This window comes from Lampetra planeri, chromosome 16, assembly GCF_965212315.1.
Source record: "Lampetra planeri chromosome 16, kcLamPlan1.2.h2, whole genome shotgun sequence".
Lineage (NCBI taxonomy): Eukaryota > Metazoa > Chordata > Hyperoartia > Petromyzontiformes > Petromyzontidae > Lampetra > Lampetra planeri.
Window position 1 is genome coordinate 5091063 of NC_136122.1, and position 22753 is coordinate 5113815.

Below are 22753 nucleotides of genomic sequence, written 5' to 3' on the forward strand. Positions count from 1 at the left end.
TAACCAAAACCTGCATTGAAAGATTTTGAAATGATTGATGAACATCACTTCCCTTTGGCCTTTGAGGGTGCGGGGGGAGAGCGGTTGAACCCACGGAGCCACGGAAGCTCACAGGGTGTTTGTAAAATATCTGAGCCGTACCAGAACGGGCCAGATGGCCCAGGTCTATTCCTGGGCCACTGAGAGCCAAATTCCCAGCAGTCGTGGAAACTGAGCATTAGATAAAGGAACGTTTGTTGACACCATTATCAAAGATCTCAGAGTGCTGGTACAAGATCTGAGCTGTGCTGGTGAAGGCCCAGATGGCCCAGGACTATTATTGGGCCAGAGAACACTTCCCAGTAGTTATGGAAACGTGGCATTAGATAAGGGAGCGTTTGATTATACCGTTAAAAAAAAAAGTTACGTGGTCTATTTCAGGAGTAATGCTTTGAACGTGCAATATGTGTACCTTTTACTTTAAATCTTCACTGCTCTCGCATGCATTGGAAATCAATTGTTATGTCCTGTGCTTTACTAATAAGTGACCAGAGATAGCATCATTACTTGCTTACTGTAGGATACATGCTTTTTTAGAGTAATGGCCTTTCTGGATAATTGTTGATTAAATGTCGGTTTTTCTTAATGTCCATGAAAGACCCAAAAATATCACCGCAGCAATCGCGTGCTCTTGCCCATGGCCAGAATTGTTATTATTGTGTACACTGAATTGATGAGGACAATCCACTGGGTAGCTCTGTGCTTCATAACAATAAACCCGACACTGTGATGGCACATTGCAGGGGTTTGACAGGCTGAATACCACCTTCCCTCTTGAAATAGCCACGGGACTCGACGAACAAACAAACACAAATCAAACGTTTTAAAGCGGATCATTCGAGTTCTTACACAAGAGTTGACCGTAAGTATCACCATCTCAAAGTATGTGTTTAGTCAAGCAACGCAGGAAGAATATCTACAAACCATGTGTTCATGCATATTATTCATTATATAATTTTATACATATGTTACAGCCCTCTGTCAATCCACTTCGAGACGAAGGTGCCCCCATTCGGCATGCGTCCTGTAGGCTGATTGGACTATACTTCACCATGCTGGTCAGTGTAGGTTGGTGAAGGATGGGGGGCGTGTGCTGGGGGGGCACACCAATCATTGTCCATTCAATCAAAATGTCCTGTCCAAGCCCACTAAACCTTATTTTGTTGTCTGTGATGATATTAACGGTCGAAGTAATGTATTTCTTCTTTTCCGTTTCTCAATGTAATTCCATGCATATATATTATTTTTCCACGCTTGTGTACTTTTCATTTTAGCTCCATTTTTTGGCTAATGTCTACACCTCTGATCCATACACATTCCTTGAATAATAAACGTTGTTTCTCGTGTCAAGATCTTTCTTTGGTCTGTGTGTTAGTGAAAAAAGGTCAAAATACTGCCCTACATTAGCTATTTATTTATCATAAATCCTGAACCCTTTATGCAAAATGGAGAACTAAGAGTATTAATAAGAGTGTAAATATATAAGAGCTGATTGGGCTCTTGAATTGAGTAAGGTTACAAGAACTTGGTGTAAGAGACGATGAGAATACAGTTGCCACCTTTCCACACAGATTAAAACCAGAAATATTTCTCAGGCAATATTCTGCAATAAAGTTCAATTAAATATCGGCACCAAATGTCGACACAAATCAAGTCCTGCCACTCGAACATGGATGAGATTTTCGGGACTGTTTGGGTTCAAACCCAGTACAAAGCCGGGCAGAGGTGGCACGCCTAGATTGAAAGGAATTTCCACATATGATGTTGTAAAACATGGGGTTTGAATGTCGTACGGCTGAGAGGAAAGAATCACTATACTGGGAATAAAATGGGTTATCTAAATTGTTGGAGGTCCCAAGGTGTGAAGTTCATGAAAAGAAAACATGGCAGTCACTAAAAAAAGCACATACCATTCAATGCTTGTCTCATAGGATAGACTTGCACCCACCATATAAATGTGGAATGTCCATGACTGTCTCAGGGTTGTAGGTGGGAGAAAATGAGCTCCTCATGCTTGTTTACCCAGTAAACCACTTTGACTTTTCACTTTGCATGTGATGATAGTCCAGGGTACGAATGCCCTTTTGTTGAGTCTGACACTCAAGGCTGCATGGGTATGCAAAATGCAGGCATTCAGATGAGTGAACAGAAAGCGAACATATGAAGAAAGAAAGAAAACCCGAATATGGTTACCATGGCAGCCTTCAGAGAATAATTTTAGATTGTATTTAAGTTTGCGTTGTATAATGTGTCATAGTACAATGCAAGATTCAGTGTACTTCCTAAAAATCTGCTAACCTAAACGATAAAAAACTAAACTATTTTTGTTCATGTTACCAGGTAAGGCCCACTGAGCTATATAGGTTTTTTTTCAGACGCGACCTGACCACAAATGATAGCTCAACGTAGTGGCTTATCACGTGGAAATCTACGCGACCACAGGGAGAACATGCAAACTCCAAATATACAGGCATCAGGGTCGGGATTGAACCCTGCGACCTCCTGTACATCAGGCGAGGTAGTTAACATCTCGCCTGCATGGCACAATTAATTGCAAGCGAACGTTTACAATTTGATGATGAATTGAACGTAAATTAGGTTGCCTAACTAAATGTAAACGGTAATGGGTTGATTAGTTTCAGTGGTTAAATTTGCCGCAAATTTTTTCCGAGTGAAAATGCAGCATGGATTTAATTGACGGACAATGTGTGATTTGGTCAAGCCGGGAAGTATCATTCTTGTGTATTAACTTCCAACCATTCACACCCATAATCATCGTTTGATGAAACGTTGTGCATAGATTGCATTGTACTTGGATTCAATACCAAATTAATTCAGTGGCATGTTAAAGTAACAAAACGTCCTTTGGATTAAATACACGTTGACAGGGTATGGAACAATATGTGCTATAAGTCCCCAGCTGGAGGGGATTTCATTTATCACCGGGTCACCACAAATCATCCCACTTTTCTTCACGTTCCAATGTTATTTCAAGTTTCAGGGACCCTAACTGCATGTACAGCTGTTCATTGGATATGGGAACAGACCAGTGAATGTGATTAGTCACGAAATGTCAGAGCAGAGTGTAATTCAAGACCTTTCAATAAAAGAGTATCATGGCTTCAGAGGTACAATAGCAAATGATAATTAATCATCATGATCATCACAAACACTGCCACATTTGTAATTATCACCACCACCAGCGTATCATCATTACTACAAACACCGTCATCATCTTCAGTATCATCATGATTGTAATCAAAACCACTACCACAGCTATCGACATCAGACTCATCATTACCAGGACTAGCATTACCATCCAGAATGAGGTTGTGTTTTTTTTACAATGAAAATGTCTCAAGGCACACATCAGTCAATTGACATGGAGTCAGGCAGCTAAGACTGTCGACTGTGAAAAAGCACCGAATAAATATGCAATGAGGTCATTGAGCTCATTTGGCAAGGTATAATTTAGGTCATCACATCAGCACAGCAGCTAACTTGCTCCCCTTCTCACACAGAGTCAGGGCCTGTGTCTTCGTCAATACTTCTGTGGATGGGGTTTAGAAAATACCAAAATCCAATGGAGGGGTGCCGCCAAGGCATCGTTTCCAGCGCACTGGTCTTGCAATCCAGACGTCACCGGGTCAATCTCCCGGTATGGCAGCTAAAACAATGGGGCACGTTTATGAAATCCTTCCCACCTCTGTCCACCCAACAGCACAAATCGGTTCACCACTGTTGTGGGTTCTCCCACCTCTCTCAAAACTTCCGACCAGCATGGAAGAGAAGGCCAAGATGCTGTACTCCCTAGGAGGGGACTCCCTAGAGCTCCAATCTAGTGGAGGCCCTTCTGCCAGCAGTGGCGTGAACAAGCAAATCGCAGGGCTGCACCTTTACTTCCAGATGAGTTTGGCAAGATTTTAGCTCCCTCACCTGATCCCGACCCTAACGTGAGCTCCCTTACCTGGTATGCAGGAGGTTGTGGATTCGATCCCGACCCTGACGATGCCTGTATATTTGGAGTTTGTATGTCTCTTTCCCCGTGGCCGCGTGGAATTTTCTCCGTGTTCAGCAGTTTTTCACTCCACATTTACAATGAAAATGCATTTAGAGTATTTGGCTGATATATATATCCACGTGATGAGCCACTTCATTGAGCTATCATTTGTGGCCATGTCGCTTCTGAAAAAGAGCTACATAGCTCAGTGGGCCTGCCCTGGCAATATAAAAGTTGCTTCATAGTTTAGATTAAATACATAAGAAACGGAGGCAAGGCATAACCAGGCATACTCTTATATAAGCGCACAACTTTATCAATCTGTGATGAACGCTGCACTTTCCGTCGTTTTCATGGAGGGGGCGCTGCAAACCTACGCGTCCCCTGCATGAACGACGGAGGCGCAGGGACAGACGTTCGATTACGTTGGAATCTATCCGCAGACGGCGCTCTTCTCGCACGGCCAGCAGCTCTATGTCACCTTATGTCGATCCCGCAATCCCAAACAGGTGAAAATCCGCATCGAACCGAACCCCCAGCAAGGCCATCTACTTAACGACGAGAGAAAATTCACACAAAATGTCGTCTTCCAGATGTAAAATTATATAAGCTTTTAATGAAGAAATACAATTATCTAATTCAAAACATAATACAATTCAAAGAAAAGTTTCAACTTCAAAATGGAGCATCGGGTGCTTGCGTGAATGTGTCGTTGGTGTGCCATAGGCGCCCCCGAACAACCTCTCATGTTATAATATACACATGTAGCACTAATACAATTATCACGCATATATATGTATCTTGAACTTAAATCGCACAGGACATAGCCAACCATGCTAATCGGAGGTGCGGAGGAAGGACAGCAAACTAAAGATAATGAAAAGTGGCCCAACAAAATCACCTCTGTACATGATGGGTCTTGCACCTTGTATCATTATGCAGAGCATGAGAACGACTAAAACAGAATATATATGAGGATATAACATTTTGGCCAATGGGCCCACAGGGCAGAAAGAGAGCAAGCTGATTGATGGATTTAACGCTGGAGGTTTCATTCACACTCTCACTCCATACCTCTGCACCTTGGCCGGTGCAAGTTCTTGTCGTTTAAGTTTAATGTCAGTGTGAGGAAGGAAGCCGTATACACTGCGGGTGCATCAGATAAGATGCAGCGACTTGCCATGGTGTGGGGATCGTTCAAGCCGCAGGCTGTGACATTCAGCCTCAGAAATTGCAATTGCCGCAAAAGGGGCTCGCTGCACGGATGCTTCAATTTGCACAATGCACTGTGATTTCTTGAAAGATCGATGATTTTCACATCATCATTTCTTCTCTACAAAAATCGGTGCTGCCAAAGCCTTAACGGCAATCGGGAAATGGAAGGCGTTGTTGACCACTGCCTTTTGTGGACCATGGAACATGTCATTTCGTGCTTAGTGTGGTGGTGAAAGGTGTTATCTTGTGAAGTGTGGGTCACGTATTGTCAGCTCACAAGTTCCCCACTTTTCCAAGATAATTATACCTATCAGTGTGAATTCACTAACCATCAAGTGTTCGACAGTGCTAACCTACATTGGCAGTCTAGAGCCATTGCTAGGAATTCCATATTCCTATGGTTAAAGAAGTGCAGAACGATGGTGCAGTAGTTGGCACACTGCACAATTAATCTGGAAGGTTCAATTGCCGATCACGGGTGACATCATTGGCGAGTGATATCTGAACTGCTGCCTTCACCACCATGCATCGACCGGCAGAGTGAACTATGGTCAAACAACCACCGTGACTGAAATGGTGTGGAGAGGTCCTTATCCAGCAGTAGATTCACATAGGACTGTGAATTATACAACCATCAGTGGAAGAAATTCCATATTCTTATGGTGAGACCAAGTGTATGGCAAATTAAGAAGTAGATCGAATGTGTGAAGAAATTCCCCAACTTCTAGATGAGGAAAAAATGCACTAAAGCGTCGTAATGGGAACATAGATGAGAAAGTGTTTGGTATATTTGGCATTGAAGGCAAGGACAAAAGATAATAATGTCTGTTCGAGTTAGCCGTCAACAGGGGCATAAAAAATATTGAATGGCTTTTCAAAAAAGGAGTCTAGGGAAATGGACATGTAGGAGGCTAAATTTAGAAAACATGAGATGTTAGTTTGATTAATCCTTAACGCAAATATCGAATTTTTGGACAGCGATATGCTTGTCCTGAACAAATAAAATACAGGTGCTCACACGCTGTTGAGATGCAAGTTCTACATCGGCATTGCAAAATCGACAACAGAGATAACTTCAGTGGAGACCAGGGAAGAGATTGTGCCAGAGACAACTGCAGATTAAATGGAGTTTATCGTCGAGAGACTTTCATCCAATAGTGAACAGAACACGATCACAAGGATGATGATGGGACCAGTGTTTATATAGGACGACCACAGCCTCTCACAATGTGGCGGCTCATTTTACTGATCTCAGATGATGGGAGACGATGCGGTCAAAATGTAAACTTATTTTGTCACACTTAAGGGCCTTGCTGCTCTGGCAACAGAGCCAACATTTCCAGACAAATTGTTACAATTATTTGACAACACATCTGAGTGCAGCTCTTCGTGTTGTGATATGTACGGACACAGCTGTGTGCATTCTTGAGCAAACTACGGCAATCGAGTCGCATTACATCCTCTCATCGTATTACCTTTAGTCTGCCTACTCTAGGTGTGAATATTTCATGTACATCAAAATTTCTACCGCACCCTAAAAGGAACTAGACATGACAACAACAATCACCGCCACGTCAATGAATTAATTCACCGCACTAAATTATTCACAACATTCAATAACTGTAATAAGTGTCCGCGATATGCCCCATGAATCAGGCGCAGCGTGCGGGAGCCAGCTGATTGCGAACGAGGCATCTGGCTCTCTCTCGCTGGTGAACAGTGCTGCTGCTGCTGCGACTCCTGTTCCCTGGGCTGTGGCCATCTGTCCACTGCTGCACAAGACAACAACAATCCTGCATGCCCCCAGGTGGGCACCAGCGCGTTGTACTCCTTATCGCGGGATGCAAACGCGCTTCCCTAATTGCCCGTGACATGGCAGCAAGACCGGTGTAGGGCTGCCACATCTTACGTACAAAGAAAACCGAGGCATGTCGTACGCGTCAAGTCTCACGGATTCAGCTGTTTGAGATTCATTGGGGTTCTTTTTTTGGTTCAAAACAAATTTCAGTGTCTCGTGGCCGTGCAATGGATTCTGACATGTATTTTTTGTGTGTGTTATTTATCGGTTACAAATAACAAACTCCTTGAAGTGTCTCACCGGCAGCAGCTACTATTGATGCAGGTCTTATTGTTAAGGGTCACCTCCAAAAGCTGCGTCTTTATCCTTTCTATCACAAACAAGCGGGAAATACATAACTATGCATGGTCATTATTATATAATTTACCAGGGGGGGGGGGGGGGGAAGTGTTGACTAAGTAGTGTATACATTGGATTGGCCTGTTGCTGCTGTACAAACTCATTAAGTCCCCCCCCCCCCCTCTTTTATCCAAAAGTAGACTCGCACTTCCCTGCGTGACCTTAACATACTCTTTTGTTCTTTCGGTAAAGTCACGTGGGTGAAAAAGAAAAATTCAAAAATAAATGATTTTTTATTTTTATATTTTTTTCCTTTCACCTACGTGACTTTACCGAAAGAACCAAAGAGCATGGATTCTTGCAGTCACGAAAACTTCAAATCTAGAATGACCTTAACATGTTTCTGTGCCTCGGTTTCTTGGGTTTTCCCCAAGTTGTTTCAGTCGGGGTCTCACTGAGGCAATACCTGTCAACCCCTAAGGTTTAGCCGTATTCTTGTACACGGAAATTAAGTTTTCAGGTCCATACGGCGTATAGCCGTTTCAATACGGGTACAATTTGTATTGTTTTAGTCTACTTGTTTATGTATCTCCCCTGGCGATGGGATTTTGTAGGGTGAACGTAACGTTGAGATGTTTAAGGGCACGGGGTGACCAATAAGGTCTGAATTGGTCTGTAATAAGGTAAGGCACTGATAAGGGGTTGACAGGTTTGTGATTCGAACCCTTTGGGGGTGACACATAACATATCATGGGAAGAAGAATATTTCACGATTGCCTTGAGCAGTGTGTTATTGTGAAACTTATTATTTTAAAAGCCGTGACTTTGTCCCACAAATACTTACATATTTCCCCTCGAAGAGAGGATGGTCCTGGGAAAACCAAGACAGTTGGCAAGCGAAGGCACCAGGCCATCATTGTGCTGGAAAATAGTGAGACTTTTACGAGCCTTTTGATAATTGTTTCAAGGAGACCTGGTTTCAAGTGACGTTATTTGCTTCAACAGAGTGATTGGGATTTCATATGTTGTGTACTCCTGCCCAGCCAATTCATGGCAATAGTGGGTACCTTTCACCTGCCTATCCTGTTAATCTCCAACACAAGTCAGAGTAGTTATCCGCCTCAAGAAATATCGGATAGTGCTTATTGAATTTCTACGGCCAATGTCCATTGGCGGAGAAAATCCATATTCCGATTGCAGGATGGGTCTGCCCACAGAATAACTGTTATATTATTTCCTTTCACACAAAGTAGTACTGTTTGATCGCAGAGGGATGTTAAAGAATTTCGTTGAGCCCCCCTCCCAACCTGCCCCCAATTGGATTTTAATTCCAAAACCTTTTGATTGCAAGTTGCTCACTAAGCAATGCACCACCCAGCCAGACCATGACGTGTTACTGCTATTAATATTGCTGCCGCAATTGGCAAATGGGAGTGGAATATAGACCTTCATCTTTTTGCACCAAATTAAAGGGTACGCAATCCGCATCACATCAACACATTTAACATATTCTAAAAAATATACAATCCAATTATTATATCCACGGGACCTTTTTGCCAGTATAAAAAATAACGAACACTAAAATTTTTCGTTTTGTATAGCGTCGTTCATTTAAATTGCATCTCACAATCGCTGAGAAACGATGGACGAAGCTGGAAGGCTGCCGGTTGGTGAGTCGGTGCCAATAATTTCTCCGCAATTCCCTATATATCAAGATGTTTTCAGACAACGAGTGAGTGTTTATACACGCGGGAAGAAATCGGAACACCCGGAGAAAACCCACGCATGTGAGGAGACAGCAATATCCCATCGAGAAGGGACAGTTGATCTGAGTCCACACTTTGCTGTACTGCATTATGATGGCAAGCCAGGGTCTGGCACCTCAATGCCCATAGGAAGGGAGTCTCGCAACATTTTAAAAACTATAAAACTGAACAATTTTACCAGGTAAGGTCCACTGAGCTATATAGCTCTTTTTCAGAAGCGGCCCGGTCGCAAATGATTGCTCAACGAAGTGGCCCATCATTTGGACAATTATAGCACCAAGATAATCAAAACTAATTAATCTTAATGTAAATTCTACAACGGGGCATTACTCTGAGCGAGTGTTGAGCATTGTGCGTGCTGTTCTAATTCCACACGTAAAAATAAAGTGGTGGAACGATGGACAGAAGAGCTCCAGGAATAGACCCATGGTGTGAATTGATTTATGAAAAAAAATTGCAATTATTATGCACATTGCAGTTAAATCGTGACTCTACTGAGACTCTCAGACTTGTGAGAGATTTAACCTGGGGCCCCCCAAAGGCTTGAACCCTCCCACAGCATCTCAATGACTCAGCATCCTGACACTGAAATTATCTCCTCTTGGAGTAATGCATCCAATTCACACCAATATCCCCTGTGGCCATTCACATCGGGCAAATTGCATATTTTGCATACAGTGGTGTAGTTTAAAGTACCTTTATTTCAAATTTACGTACAAGTTAATAGAAATGAAAGCTCTTTTTACGCTGAGATTTTAAAATATATGTATATTAAATCAGAAGTTTATCTCATATAGTTTGAAAATATTGGTTGGAGTTCGTGTTCCTAGTGTCAAGACATCGCAGTTCAATGTGCACAAGAAGTTAAAACAAGCCAGCCTGTTTATTCATAATTAAATGGAGTTCAATGCATAATTGAATACCTGCTTGGAAATCTACACCTAACGAGCACTGCGCTCTTTGATCCTTCGCCTATGGAACTGGTTGGTCTTAATTTCACTGGCAGAGGGTATCTGCCAAACTCACGGAGCACCCCTTGCATGCATGCAAGGGATGCGTGCCGAGCTATGAAATATGCACAGATCTTGTGCTGACGCTTTTGTTTGTGGTGGTGATGCAATGCCTTTCCGGTAATACAGTGACCCGGGGGTCAGGTTGGTGGATCGCACAGAGATTGAGTTCTGGATCATGGGTTTTACCTAGAGCCATAATGATGATGACATGTGTGTATGTTCTATATACACCTGCACGGCAATGAGGCACTTGCACGGGAAAGCACAGCAAGTAGGTTTGTTTCTACAAGCCATACGTATGGAGTTTGGATGTTCACTCTTTACACACCCGGGGGGTTTTCTCAGGGCACATGGGGTCCCCTCCCACGATGGTATATACTTGAAAGGAATTGGTCTGATATTCAAAGCAGCACCTGTTAGAAATGGACTGAAGGAGACTACCCTCAGTAAATTACAAACCTATGTTGGTGATCACATACTCTGCTGCACACTGTGCAGACAGAGGCACCAGGTGCCGTATCTATGGCCAGGTGGTTTTCACACTCGCCACAGAGATTGCAAAGGCTGGCTGCTGCCACCTTTGTGTTTTTACGGGCGGTTGTGGCTATGCGCACCTGTAATCCAGCACTGTGGAAGCAAAGGTTGATGGAACACACAAATATTGTCAAACTCCCTTACCCGTGGTTTCCATGATGCCGTACCTTGGCTTGCCCAGAGAAGATGGCACGGCTAGGTTCCATCTGTATGGGATAGTGTTCCCCCCCTCGCACACGTGGATTTTCTCTGGGTGCTCCGGTTTCCTCCCCACACGTGACACTTGCCAATTGGCCGATAAAGCACCTTCATATATAGAGGACCACAGAGCATGGGCGAAACTTGGTGCTGGCTCACCGCCTGGCTGCTGCTGCCTTCCCCGCTCGTCTGTCATTCCTCCTCGCTCGTCGTTCTCTCTCTTTGAGAGCGAGGAGCGAACACTGTGGAGCGATGCGTTACAAGTTTAAATTATTTTTGTTATTTATTACTATGTTCCATTTTATAATTTTCTGGGTATTGCGTACTGTACTCGCAAAGTCCGTGTTTTTGTCCCGACTGACTAATTAGTGGTGTGTTTATAGCGAATCGCAGTCACAGGTCGAGATGCATGGCACTTGATATTTTATGAGAATACATCTGGTGTGTGTGTGGCCGGAAACTGGCCAAGAGGTTGAACATTTGTTGCTTATTGCAAAATTTCGCGGTTTGAACCTCACGTCAGCCCCGGTAAATTCCGCGGGTTTATTACTCATTAAATGCATGCCGACTGCTTCACAGCAGATATAAAAGAGCAGGCCATGTGTGCTGGTATCATGGTCCAATTTTGAAAGAAAATTACCTGCAAATTACAAGATACACATAACAATTGTCAAATCCTACAATTAAAACGACTGCAAGCTATGCCTGTGAAATATTGCACCTTCGTTATAGCCTTGCACTATATAAATTATCATACCGAATTCACTAATGATATATATTGTTAAACCATACATCGTATAATACCTTCAATTATAACTGGATACAATTGAGACTGAAAATATAAATTTTTCAAGGTAGACGTGAGTCCAAATAAGTGAGGAGAGCAACCGCCAGCTGACAACGTAGCCTTACCTAACCATGCTAAATTTTAAACAGCTTGTTTATCTTAAATACAACGTGAATAAACGTCCACACGTGGTATTTATCGCAGAGATGCACCATCCACAATGCCGAATAATTTAGTTACAGCAGCACAGCCCTGGCCAGCATTACTGCACAATACCTTTGTGCAAGTAAAAATAAAAATTGGGCCATATATAGATATAGCTCAAGCAGAAGCTGACAGGACAATAAAAAAAACTGAGCGCTCATTGTAAGCCGGTGCAAACACAGGTTGCAGAGGCTGCAATGGCCAAAGCACGGGGCCTGTTCTGCTGAGCCTAATGAAGGGGTAGAAACTGGGCGCTTATACCCTGGAGGCTGCTGATACTTGGTGCTCGTTGAGAGGTGGGAAGATGAATAATATTTTACCACTGACCTCAGCTCTGCTTGCTGTATATTCATTCACGCACAGAGTCGATTGCAAAGATCCCCCGTATAGCCTTAACAGACTTTTGGGGCAAGTGCTGTCAGCGAACAACTATGAAGGCGGGCATGAAACACGAGGGGGTGGGTGGATGGAACAACTTTGTCTCCCCAGTGGCAACGTTTACACATCGCACTAGGTACTCATCTGAGGCTGAGTCGACCTACGGGAGGCATAGGACCGGTTCATATAATCACCACTGGTGTTGGCCGTGAGCAGCAATGGGTTCATAGCACACCGCTCCCCGCACACGCATGTGCCAACATGCTCCCTGCATCTGCCAGTCATCTCAATCAGTTAACGCATGACACCTCAGTCTGTTCCGTGACCTTCTGCCAGTGAGCCATCGACACTTCACGTGACCTCAAAGTGCACATAATAGCCGAAGTTTCGGGCAATGTCCCTTCCTCACAGCTCATAGAGAGGCCTCGCTACGTTTCGCACAATGGCTGTGTGGAAGGGCCATTTCATGAAATGGCACCTACTGTATACACTTTCTCTTTCAGACAGGTTTTTGACAAATGCATTGAGGTTTTTAAAATCTGTGCTTGTGTACCAAATACACATATGTAAGGTAAAGGTTACAGCCCTGCAATTATTTACTCATGCCACTGCTGCCAGATGGGCCTCAATTAGAAGCAGCTTTGGACAGTCCCCTTCGAGGGTATTTTTGCCAACTTTTTCACGTGGGCCAGAACGTCTTGGAAGTTGTGGGAGTAGCCACACTTTACCTCACCTTACGCGACAAACAGCTGATCGACTCTCTGTAATGGTTACATATACGCAGGTGATTTCCCAACAAGGTGCTCGTTGTATTGGCCACAGAGGAGATGAAAGGTTGATTCTCCCCCTGCCCCCCGACCAGGATTTCAACTCATCTTATTTTAACGTCATCGATATATCACCTTGACCAAGGCGCTTTACAGAAAAGTAGGAACGGTACAACGCGCGTGTGTGAATGTAACAGCGGAAATGAGGTGAATGTAATAGATGAGAGGAAGTAATGGGGGCGACTCTGTGATACGTGCATTAGGTGAAAGCAAATTTCATGAAAGCAAATAATGATGAATGGAGTGCATGGATGGGGAATGAGTGGTATCCATGTAATGAGATTGCGAAGAAGTTGCAGGCACTGTAGCGGTTATATTACGGAAATTAATGGGTCGTGAGGTGAGCTATGGAAAAAAGTTATATTTGGGGGAGGAAGCGGAAAACGAGTGAGTGAAGGTGACTGCTTAACGTGGAGGGGAAGTTTGTTCCAGTGAAGGGAGGCGAGAAGAGAGAAAGAGCGACAGCGTGGATTGAGCACAAGGAGGAGGAGTGACAGAGCAGAGACAACAAAGACTGAGAACGTAGAGGGCAGGAAGAGACATGGAAGGATACAAGAGTGGCAATATATGGTGGGGCAAGACCATGAAGAGATCTGTAGACCAGCGTGAGGAATTTTAACAGGCAATGGGAGTACACAGGGAGCCAAGTGCAGTTGGGCGAGGAGAGTCGAGGGATGAGAATTGTCGGGAAGGTTGATTGTAATCTGTCCAGAGGTCACATGGGTAGCAGTTTCCCTGCTGTGATCGTCTCATCTGATGACAGTCGCTCGTGTTGCGATCGAAACGTCGTGATCTATTATTTTCTACCTACGTGACTTTACCGAAAGAACCAAAGAGTATGTGCAGACGTCTTTTGGTTTTATTGAAAGGGGGCAAAGGAGTAAATGGTAAATAAGAGAGTTAGAGTAATCCAGTGAAGTATGTTTAAAGGAAATGGATGAGGAGTTTTGCAGCAGAGGTTGAAACAACCGGTCGGAATTTTGCGAATTTTAAACAAGTGCAACCGGCAAGCGCGGTTAGCGGCGCAAAATCTGATGGGGAAGGGAGAGGGTAGAGTCAAAAAGAACACCAAGCTTGCGTGCTGAGGAAATGGGGGAAATAGAAAAAGGATTGAAAGAGATGGTGGGACAGGGATGAGGAGAACGGGAGGCAGGGAAACATGTGGGTTTTGTAAGGGTTGATGGACATAAAAGTGACGTGACATCCAAGATTGGATGGAAACCAAACACGGCATGAGGCGAGGTGAGAGGAGAGGAAGGAATAGAGAATCAAATGTGGATGTCATTTACAACCCTCCGATTTCAAGCCACTGGCTCTATAAGGGCTGGGCCACCCGCACTCCACTGCCGAGCAGGTAGTAAACAATGATAGACAACGTTTCTCTTTTAGGCACATTGGTGTGCTGCTTTTCGTCGTAAAGTTCAGTTTTCCAAAAGCACTCTGCTCTGCCCTGCTCTCACTCGGCACTTTATTTCACAACGTAGACTTCGGGTCCACCTTGCATAATTGCTTCCAAGTACAATGTACTCTAGTTGCCTCCCTTTAACATGAAACGTTACTTTGTTTAGTTAATTTGTTGTGTGCGACCTCGGTTATGTTCGTGTATTTATGTGTAGCCCAAGTATGTGGCCTTCTCTGTTATTTATTTTCTCAACAGTGCCCCTATAAATTTCGATTTAAAGCTTTCATGACTGCAGGGATTCATTTTATTGGTTCTTTCGGTAAAGTCACGTAGAAGGGAAATAATAAAATAATAAACTTTATTTCCCTTCTACGTGACTTTACCGAAAGAACCAAGAATATGAGTGCCCCTGTAGTTCATTTCCATTGGCTGTTGCACGTACTATTCCATCAGCAGGTGGTTACTTCTTACTCCGTTTGTGTTGATCCATTTTATTTCTCCAATCAAATGTTTGGGAAATATCTCCAGAATGTTGCTCTGAAATGCCTTGGCAGGAGTTAAGCTTCATGACCCGGACTCCTCAATTGATTTGTATTTTGTTATTTTCTTTGTGCAATCTCAATGTAGCAATATAGTAAACAAATTTAAAACCCATTCTATTGAGCTGAACTTGCATCAAGATTAATGCTTCCGACCGCACAAATGAGAGTCAAATGCCCTCGCCGCAGTGCTGTCGGCCTGGTCTGTTGCTTAATTAATCTTTTTTAAGTGTTGCTTTCAATATTTACTGACTTACTGGCATTGGTAAAAGTGTGAAGGTTTATTGATTATTGGAAATCCCTATCAACAACACAAACAACAACAACAAGTCAATGTAAGAAATGGTCCAGACTGATAGAGTCCGAGTGTCACATTAAATTAGTATATCTCACCTGCCCTGGAGATCTCGATCTGCTGAGCTAAGTGATCGTCCTGCTGTTTCAGAAGCAAAGTTTCGCACCTTAAAGATGCGGGCACGTAACTCTGGCTCTCTGGTGATTTTTGCCCTGCAGGCGGGCGTCAAACGCGCTGCGTGGTCAAAGGATTCACCCACCACAGACTCGAGATCGCCGTCGTTGGAAGCGGCACTGACGCCACTCTCGCTCGACAAAGGCGTCAGCTGAGCTGGGCCAACTGGCCACCTCATTCTGTTCGATGTTTACTCTCGCCAGCGCTCATCACCGCATGTCAAATGTGATTTGTATTTGGTGGTGTGAGAAACGCGTGCGTGCGTGTGCAAGAGTGGGGAGCGCTAGTGTCGCGGTTAGCGCGCTGCACTACAGACCTGGCAACCCGAGTTCGATTCCCGTTCACGGCCAACACCAGTGACGATTATCTGAACCGGTCCTGGGCCTCCCATTGGTCGACTCAGCCTCAAATAAGTATCTGCTGAGGTGTGTAAACATCGCCACTAGGGAGACAAAGGCGGCCGGGCGTGGTGCTGGCCACCCACCCCCTCGTGTGCCGTGCCGGCCTTCGTAGGTGCTCTCTAACAGCACTTGCCCCAACAGTCAGTTCAGGCTATACGGAGGATCTTTGTCTTTGTGTGCAAGAGTAGGGAGCGGTAGTGTAGCAGTTAGCACGCTGCACTATGAAGTCTCTGTCCCGAGTTTGATTCCTGCTCAACGGCCACCAACAGTGACGATTACCTAAACCGGTGCTGCCCCTCCCCTACGTCGACTCACCCACCCCTTCATATGCTGTTCCGGCCTTCATAGGTGCTTGCTAAGAGCACTTGCCCCGCTAGTCTGTTAAGGCTATAGGGGACCTTTGTCTTTGTGGAAGGTTCAGTGCACCTGCCAATTTGCCACGAGTCATTTTAATTCGTCCAATTTTACTCGCTTTTCTGAACCAACCCTTCATTCCGAGATAACCTTTGCCGAAAAAAACCTCTTAACCCGATTTGTTAATCTCATAACATGAATGTAGCCGGTTAGTTGATTGCATTTAAACCCACATCAGATGACTTTAGAGAGAATTGCTCATTGCATGTAGAATTTAGTTTCACACGTTGTCACGATTGCAGCATTTATCTGAAAATTCTACAACATCGATTGCACCGAATGCACGTGACAGTTTATTGCCCTGCTCAGCAGGTGCAATGGGTGGAATATCATTCTGAGAAAAAAAATACCGCAGCCAATTAAGTCGCTGAATGCCTCGGGGGAATCTGGGCCATGCGTGCTAACATCAGTACCCTCACCTGCCAATATATAAATAAAGCCAACCAAACAGACTTCTGTGCTCCCTGCACTTCCGCAAACCACATTAACCCCGATTTAAAGCTTTCGTGACTGCAGGGATTCATCTTCTTGGTTCTTTTGGTAAAGTCACGTAGAATTGAAATAATAAAATAATACAAATAAAACATCATAAAATAATTCTCACGACGTTTCCGCCACAACGCAAGTCCTCAGGTGGAGAACAGGTCTGTCGAGGAGACAGAGTCTGAATGAGTCTGAATGACTCTGTCTCCTCGACAGACCTGTTCTCCACCTGAGGACGGCTACTTGCGTTGTGGCCAAAACGTCGTGATAATTATTTTATTATGTTTTATTTTTATAATTTTATTATTTCAATTCTACGTGACTTTACCGAAAGAACCAAGAAGACACATTAACCCCACCACGGAAAAGTGTGGTCGAATAAACCCCCAAGGCCTGCGTGACCTGGGGAGGCCCTCATCCAGCGGTGGATTGACCAAAGCGCCGTCCATGTACGTGCACGTGTGCACTGTGCTGGTCACTGTGGGAGCATTGGTGTGGGATCATAGACATGTAGCACAACAATAGATTTTACCGTACTGCCATCTGCTGCCCGCAGTCACCCACGTATGTCTGTGAATGTGTTTACGTGCTTGCATGTCTGCCTGTCTATGTGTGCGCATGGGGAGCGGTAGTGTAGCGGTTAGCGCGCTGCGCTACGAACCTGGCGACCCCGAGTTCGATTCCCGCTCACGACCAACACCAGTGACGGTTATATGAAGTGGTCCTGAGCCTCGCTTAGGTCGACTCAGCCTCAAATAAGTACCTGGTGCGGTATGTAAACATCACCACGAGAGAGACAAAGGCGGCCGGGCATGGTGCTGGCCACCCACCCCTTCGTGTGCCAAACCAGCCTTCATAGGTGCTCGCGAACAGCACTTGCCCCAACAGTCTCTTTAATTCTCGTATAAATCAAACACGCGAGCTCACCGTCTGCTGCAGGTCCGGGATGCCCACGCGCACCACCATGGTGTTCTGCTGCACGTCCTCCAGGTGGCCGCTGGGTCTGCCGGCCGGCCGCGTGCTGGCCCCGCTTTCGTAGCCGCCCTCTGGGTCCTCGCCCCGCGAGCTGTCCGTCTCGGACGCCTCGCTGTATTCCGACTCGGCATTCTGCTGGAGATCCATGACGCGTCCTGGCAGCCAGAGGCCTCCCGCTGACGACGACTGTCTTCTCTCTCTCTCTACACTCGCTCACTTTGTCGCTCGCTCGCTAGATGGATGGCTAATGCACACGCTCGAGCACTCGCTCTTCTTCCACGTATCTGTTGCACACGCTAGCTGATATTTTCTCCGCCGTGCATCCGTGTCAGTGTTTATTTCTATTTGTTGTGCAGAACGGGGGACACTCTTTTTGGAGCTATTTTAGCCGCTTTTTCTTCTTCCTTGGGGCGTCTCCCTTGCAGCTAAATACCGTAACAATCTTGGTGTTCTTTTTCTCTTTTATGATTGCAGATTCATCGCTTCTTCCAATGTTCTCCCGTGTGTTCAGGTGGTCATATCTTCAAAGGAGCTTGGTGGTCTCTTTGCATTTGTATTTCTTTTTGCGCTTTATATTTTGCCTTTGTTGCATTCTAAAGCCATCGTCTTTTATCAGAATGCATTAAAATCTCTCGGATTTTCCCTGAAACGAAAAAAAGAGCACCCACACGTACAATGCCACTAAATTATGGCTTTCAACACAGACATCTTGCTTATCAAAAGCAGTGAAATGTATTAATTTACAGAGGCACATTTTTGCTCGCGAGTTCCACGTCTTTTTCCGCACTGCCACGCACACTGCGACGAAGGTGTTGCAGCCACGATTGTTAACCTCGCCGATGCTAGAGGGGTCAGCAGCGAAGTTGCACAGCGGTGCTTGGTTTTCCAAGGTGGACTTTCAGTAAATGGCAGGAAGCAAGTTGCAAACATTTCACGATGAGACTGAAACGCCAACTGAATGGAATTCAATGCTCTGATTCAAAACGAAACAATTGCACGACAGCTTTCACATGGTTCATATTAAACACGCGTTGGGGTTACATTTTTATGCACCCTCAGTTTAGCGGTGTTGTAGAACCTCACCACTGCCACAGTCTAACTGACTCCTATTGCTGGTGCCTTACTAAACCTCACTCGTTAAAACGCTGCAGCACAGACTCCTACCAATACCAATATCCGCCATTCACCAGTAAGTAACGGTGACGTCACCACGCGCCTGTACCAGGCCAGGTGCAATTTTAGGCCACGTGAAGTGTCGAAGGCTCACTGATAGGTCTCGGGTCAGACCCAGGTGCCATGGGTTGGCTGACTGAGATGATCTAGGCACACTCCTAACAACCTTTTTCACACACACACACACACTTTCAAGTTATGTAAATTATTAACTGCGTTCTATTGTTTCCAGCCATTTGCAGTTACAGTGTGTACACCAAGATTCAATGTTCAGCTCAAAGCTAAGTGTCCCATTTTTTTTCATAATGAAGCTCTCCTATTATCACTTGTACACGTTGGTTCAATGAGAAGTATATAAATTCTCAAATAATAATTTAAAGAAAAGTAATTAAGAATTTTAAATTTATGATGATGATGATTTGTGTTTGATGAAGCCCTCCTCTTACGCCAGCGGCAGAGCACTGTGCATGCATAAGTGACTTACATCACAGCTCATCTCACCACATCACGAAAGGGCACCCCCAGTGGCAGCTGACCCTAAGCAGCAGCACAAGGTGGCTTGGTACCTGCCTGCAAGCAGGCATTATTCTGCCAGTTGGGGGCGATGATTTCTGGTCTGTGTAATGTTGCGGATAATATTTCAGATTTGGAAAATATGGAACCGGACGCCACCGCACACAATTGCCCACTCGTGTTGAATGACATCAGGGTAACTTTAACGTTCACTGTGAAGCAGATGGCATGTATTATACGGTTGATATGCACACAGCACTATTAACCAGGGTGGCCACCAAGACTGAACCACAAACCTCTGCAATAGCGGCGAATGCGCTACGGCTGGGCCAAGTCACCACCCCATTTGTGGAGATTTTATGGTTTGAAATGAATTCCACAATAAAGACTTAAATTATGGAAAGATGTTCTCTTGCAGTCAGAAAATATTGAATATATGAATGTTGAACTTTTTAAAAATGAAAATGCATCACTCATCCACTCCAACAATCCCTTGATGATGAAGCACAAGGACAGACTGTATTTAAAGTGCTAAATCGGTCAATACACAATGTGAGATTTTTTTTCAACCAGGTAGAGTTACCTTGTGAAAAACTTAGCATTGAGAAATAAGTCAAGATTTATTTGGTCTTCAGCAGTACCCATGTCTTTGCCCCCTGTTGGCAGTTGTCATCCTTCCATGTTTACCAATCAATATAATAATAACGATGCATTTGTCTAAACACAATGCACCGTTTAAACAACTTAGAAAGCTAAGCTGCCTTGAGCAAGACACGTTGCTAGACGGCTTGATGGCTGATGGTTCAAGGCAATGAACAGAAGGGGTCCGACAATGTCCAACCTAGGAGATGAAGCGATGAAATCCGCTCGTGTCGAGACGCTATGTGGATTGTTACATCACAGGATCATGAGATCTCCAATTGTCTCCACACCTCCGATTAACACGGTTGGCTACGTACACTGCAAAAGAAGTTCGACATACATACATAGAATGACTTGGGGAGGCATTCATTCCCAAAGTGAATCGATCTTGGCTGCTGATGATGACGACGGCGATGATGATGAAGTACACTAATCATCTCAAGGTGCTGCAAAAGACAAGCTTCTAAATATAAACGGCACATTCGGACAAAATCAATGCTGAATACGTAGGACCCAAAAATAACTCAAATATGCATTGGGTGGATTGAGCAGGGGCTGTGACACCCCAAACAGGCGACTCAAACCTCGCTAAAACAAACACAGATCGCGAATTAAACCGTGAAGCACAACGTTTGAGGCAACAACGTCTACCATTTAATGCGAGCTCGGAAGATTGGGATGATGACTATTTAGGATGAAGATGGCAACATTTGTGAAAGTGTCATTAACAAGCAGAGGTGGGACAAAGTCATTGTTATGCAAGTCACAAGTAAGTCTCAAGTCTTTGCTCTCGAGTCCCGAGTCAAGTCGAGTCAAAGATGAGGCAAGTCCAAGTCGAGTCTGAAGTCATCAAAATCATGACTCGAGTCTGACTCGAGTCCAAGTCGCATGACTCGAGTCCACACCTCTGAGGTGGGACAAAGTCATTGTTGTGCAAGTCACAAGTAAGTCTCAAGTCTTTGCTCTCGAGTCCCGAGTCAAGTCGAGTCAAAGATGAGGCAAGTCCAAGTCGAGTCTGAAGTCATCAAAATCATGACTCGAGTCTGACTCGAGTCCAAGTCGCATGACTCGAGTCCACACCTCTGTTAACAAGTATCAAGTCGATTAGCACCTCTGATTAGCAAGGTTGGCTACATACAGTGCGAAAACAGTTCAACATACATACAAGTGAATGGCGGAGGAGAACAGGAAGGTCTGAAAGCAGGACCAGTGAAGCTGGGATGAGCCCAGAATCCCCAAATGCCCCCTTAGCTCCCACACCCCCCCCCCCCCCCCCCAAGTTTACTCTGCTTCACGTTGCATCACTGTTCAACTCAGATAAACTATTTTTATTTTAAGTCCTGCTGACCTATATAGCCCTTTTTCGGAAGCGGCTTGGCCACAAATGATACCTCAACAAGTGCAAATTTATAGCAGCCAAATACTCGAAACGCATTTTCATTCTAAACGTGGAGGGAAAAGCTGCAGGATGCGGAGAAAAATCCACGCCGCCACGGAGATAGAAACACGCAAACTCGAAATATACAGGCATCGTCAGGGTCGGGATCGAATCCACGAACTCCTGCATACCAGGCGAAGGAGATAACATCTCACTACCGTGGTTGCCCTGTTATTTTTGGATCTAAAACACGTTGATGGAGAACATTGTGAAGATAGGGAACAGACTGTAAAATCCCTGGTTTGTGAGTTCTTTATGGTAACACATGCCTGCATGTGAATTTATTTTTTGTCAATGCAAGGACAATTGCAAACAGTTCTCATGATACATCATTGATTATACTCGCGCGAGTAGAATCAATGATCTAAAGTAAATTTACGAATCTTAATATTGGTCGTGAAAACCTCCACGTTAAAACTCTCTCTTACATGACAAATACATTTAAATAAAACCATTTGTACTTTCATTTTATGACGAACATATACAGTAGTCAACAAAACTAATACAGTGAAAACCTTGGATTGCGAGCATAATTCGTTCCGGAAACGTGTTTGTAATCCAAAGCACTCGTATATCAAAGCACTCGTATATCAGTTGTGATCACGTGACGCTCGGCAGACAAAGCGTATACTGTACTACTCGTATTGCAAGACCTCGCTCGTTTATCAAATTAATATTTATTTAAACAAATTGCTCGTCTTGCAAAACACTCACAGACCAAGTTACTCGCAATCCAAGATTTTACTGTATTCTGAAATGTCTTTTTTTATGGAACGAATAACATATGCAACGAAACAGAAGTGTGAAACAAAGTGGTGTCTGCATTAGGCACCTGTGGCCCACATTGTAACATGCATTAGTCCACAACTCAGTGGCAATTTCCTACAATTTGTTCATTCTCACAAGGTTTCTGATTTATTTAGCTTCGCTGAACTTGAGTGAGAAAAGTTCACAATAGCTTTCTTTGACATTTTCACGGAGGCTATTAAAGAGGCGGGGACAATTTTTTTTTGAGAACCGGTACTGAAAAGCGAGTAGCAGATTCAAAACGAATTTCTTTAGAAATGCTTTTTGTGTTTAGTTTGTTGTCCTTCCCACGCACCTCCAATGTGCACGGTTGGCGTGAAGGTGAGGCGGTGTGAGTCTTACACTACAAGTTTGTAAAAGACATGTGGGAACACACACATACCTACTATCATTCAGCCC

The 22753-nt window shown here is 44.4% G+C and overlaps 1 protein-coding gene across 3 annotated transcripts in view; it reads right to left on the reverse strand.

Moving 5' to 3' along the window:
- The window catches only part of LOC144722949 (SH3 and multiple ankyrin repeat domains protein 2-like), a 679767-nt gene that overhangs the window by 526209 nt on the left and 130805 nt on the right, over positions 1–22753 (reverse strand). For 2 of the 3 annotated variants that reach the window (XM_078601389.1, XM_078601386.1), the window contains exon 2: positions 17734–18424. In XM_078601389.1, the coding sequence (XP_078457515.1) occupies positions 17734–17928 (195 nt within the window). In that variant the 5' untranslated portion in view covers positions 17929–18424. Of the gene's footprint in view, positions 1–17733; positions 18425–20453; positions 20665–22753 lie in introns of those variants that run through there. The other variant, XM_078601388.1, reaches the window with a different exon arrangement.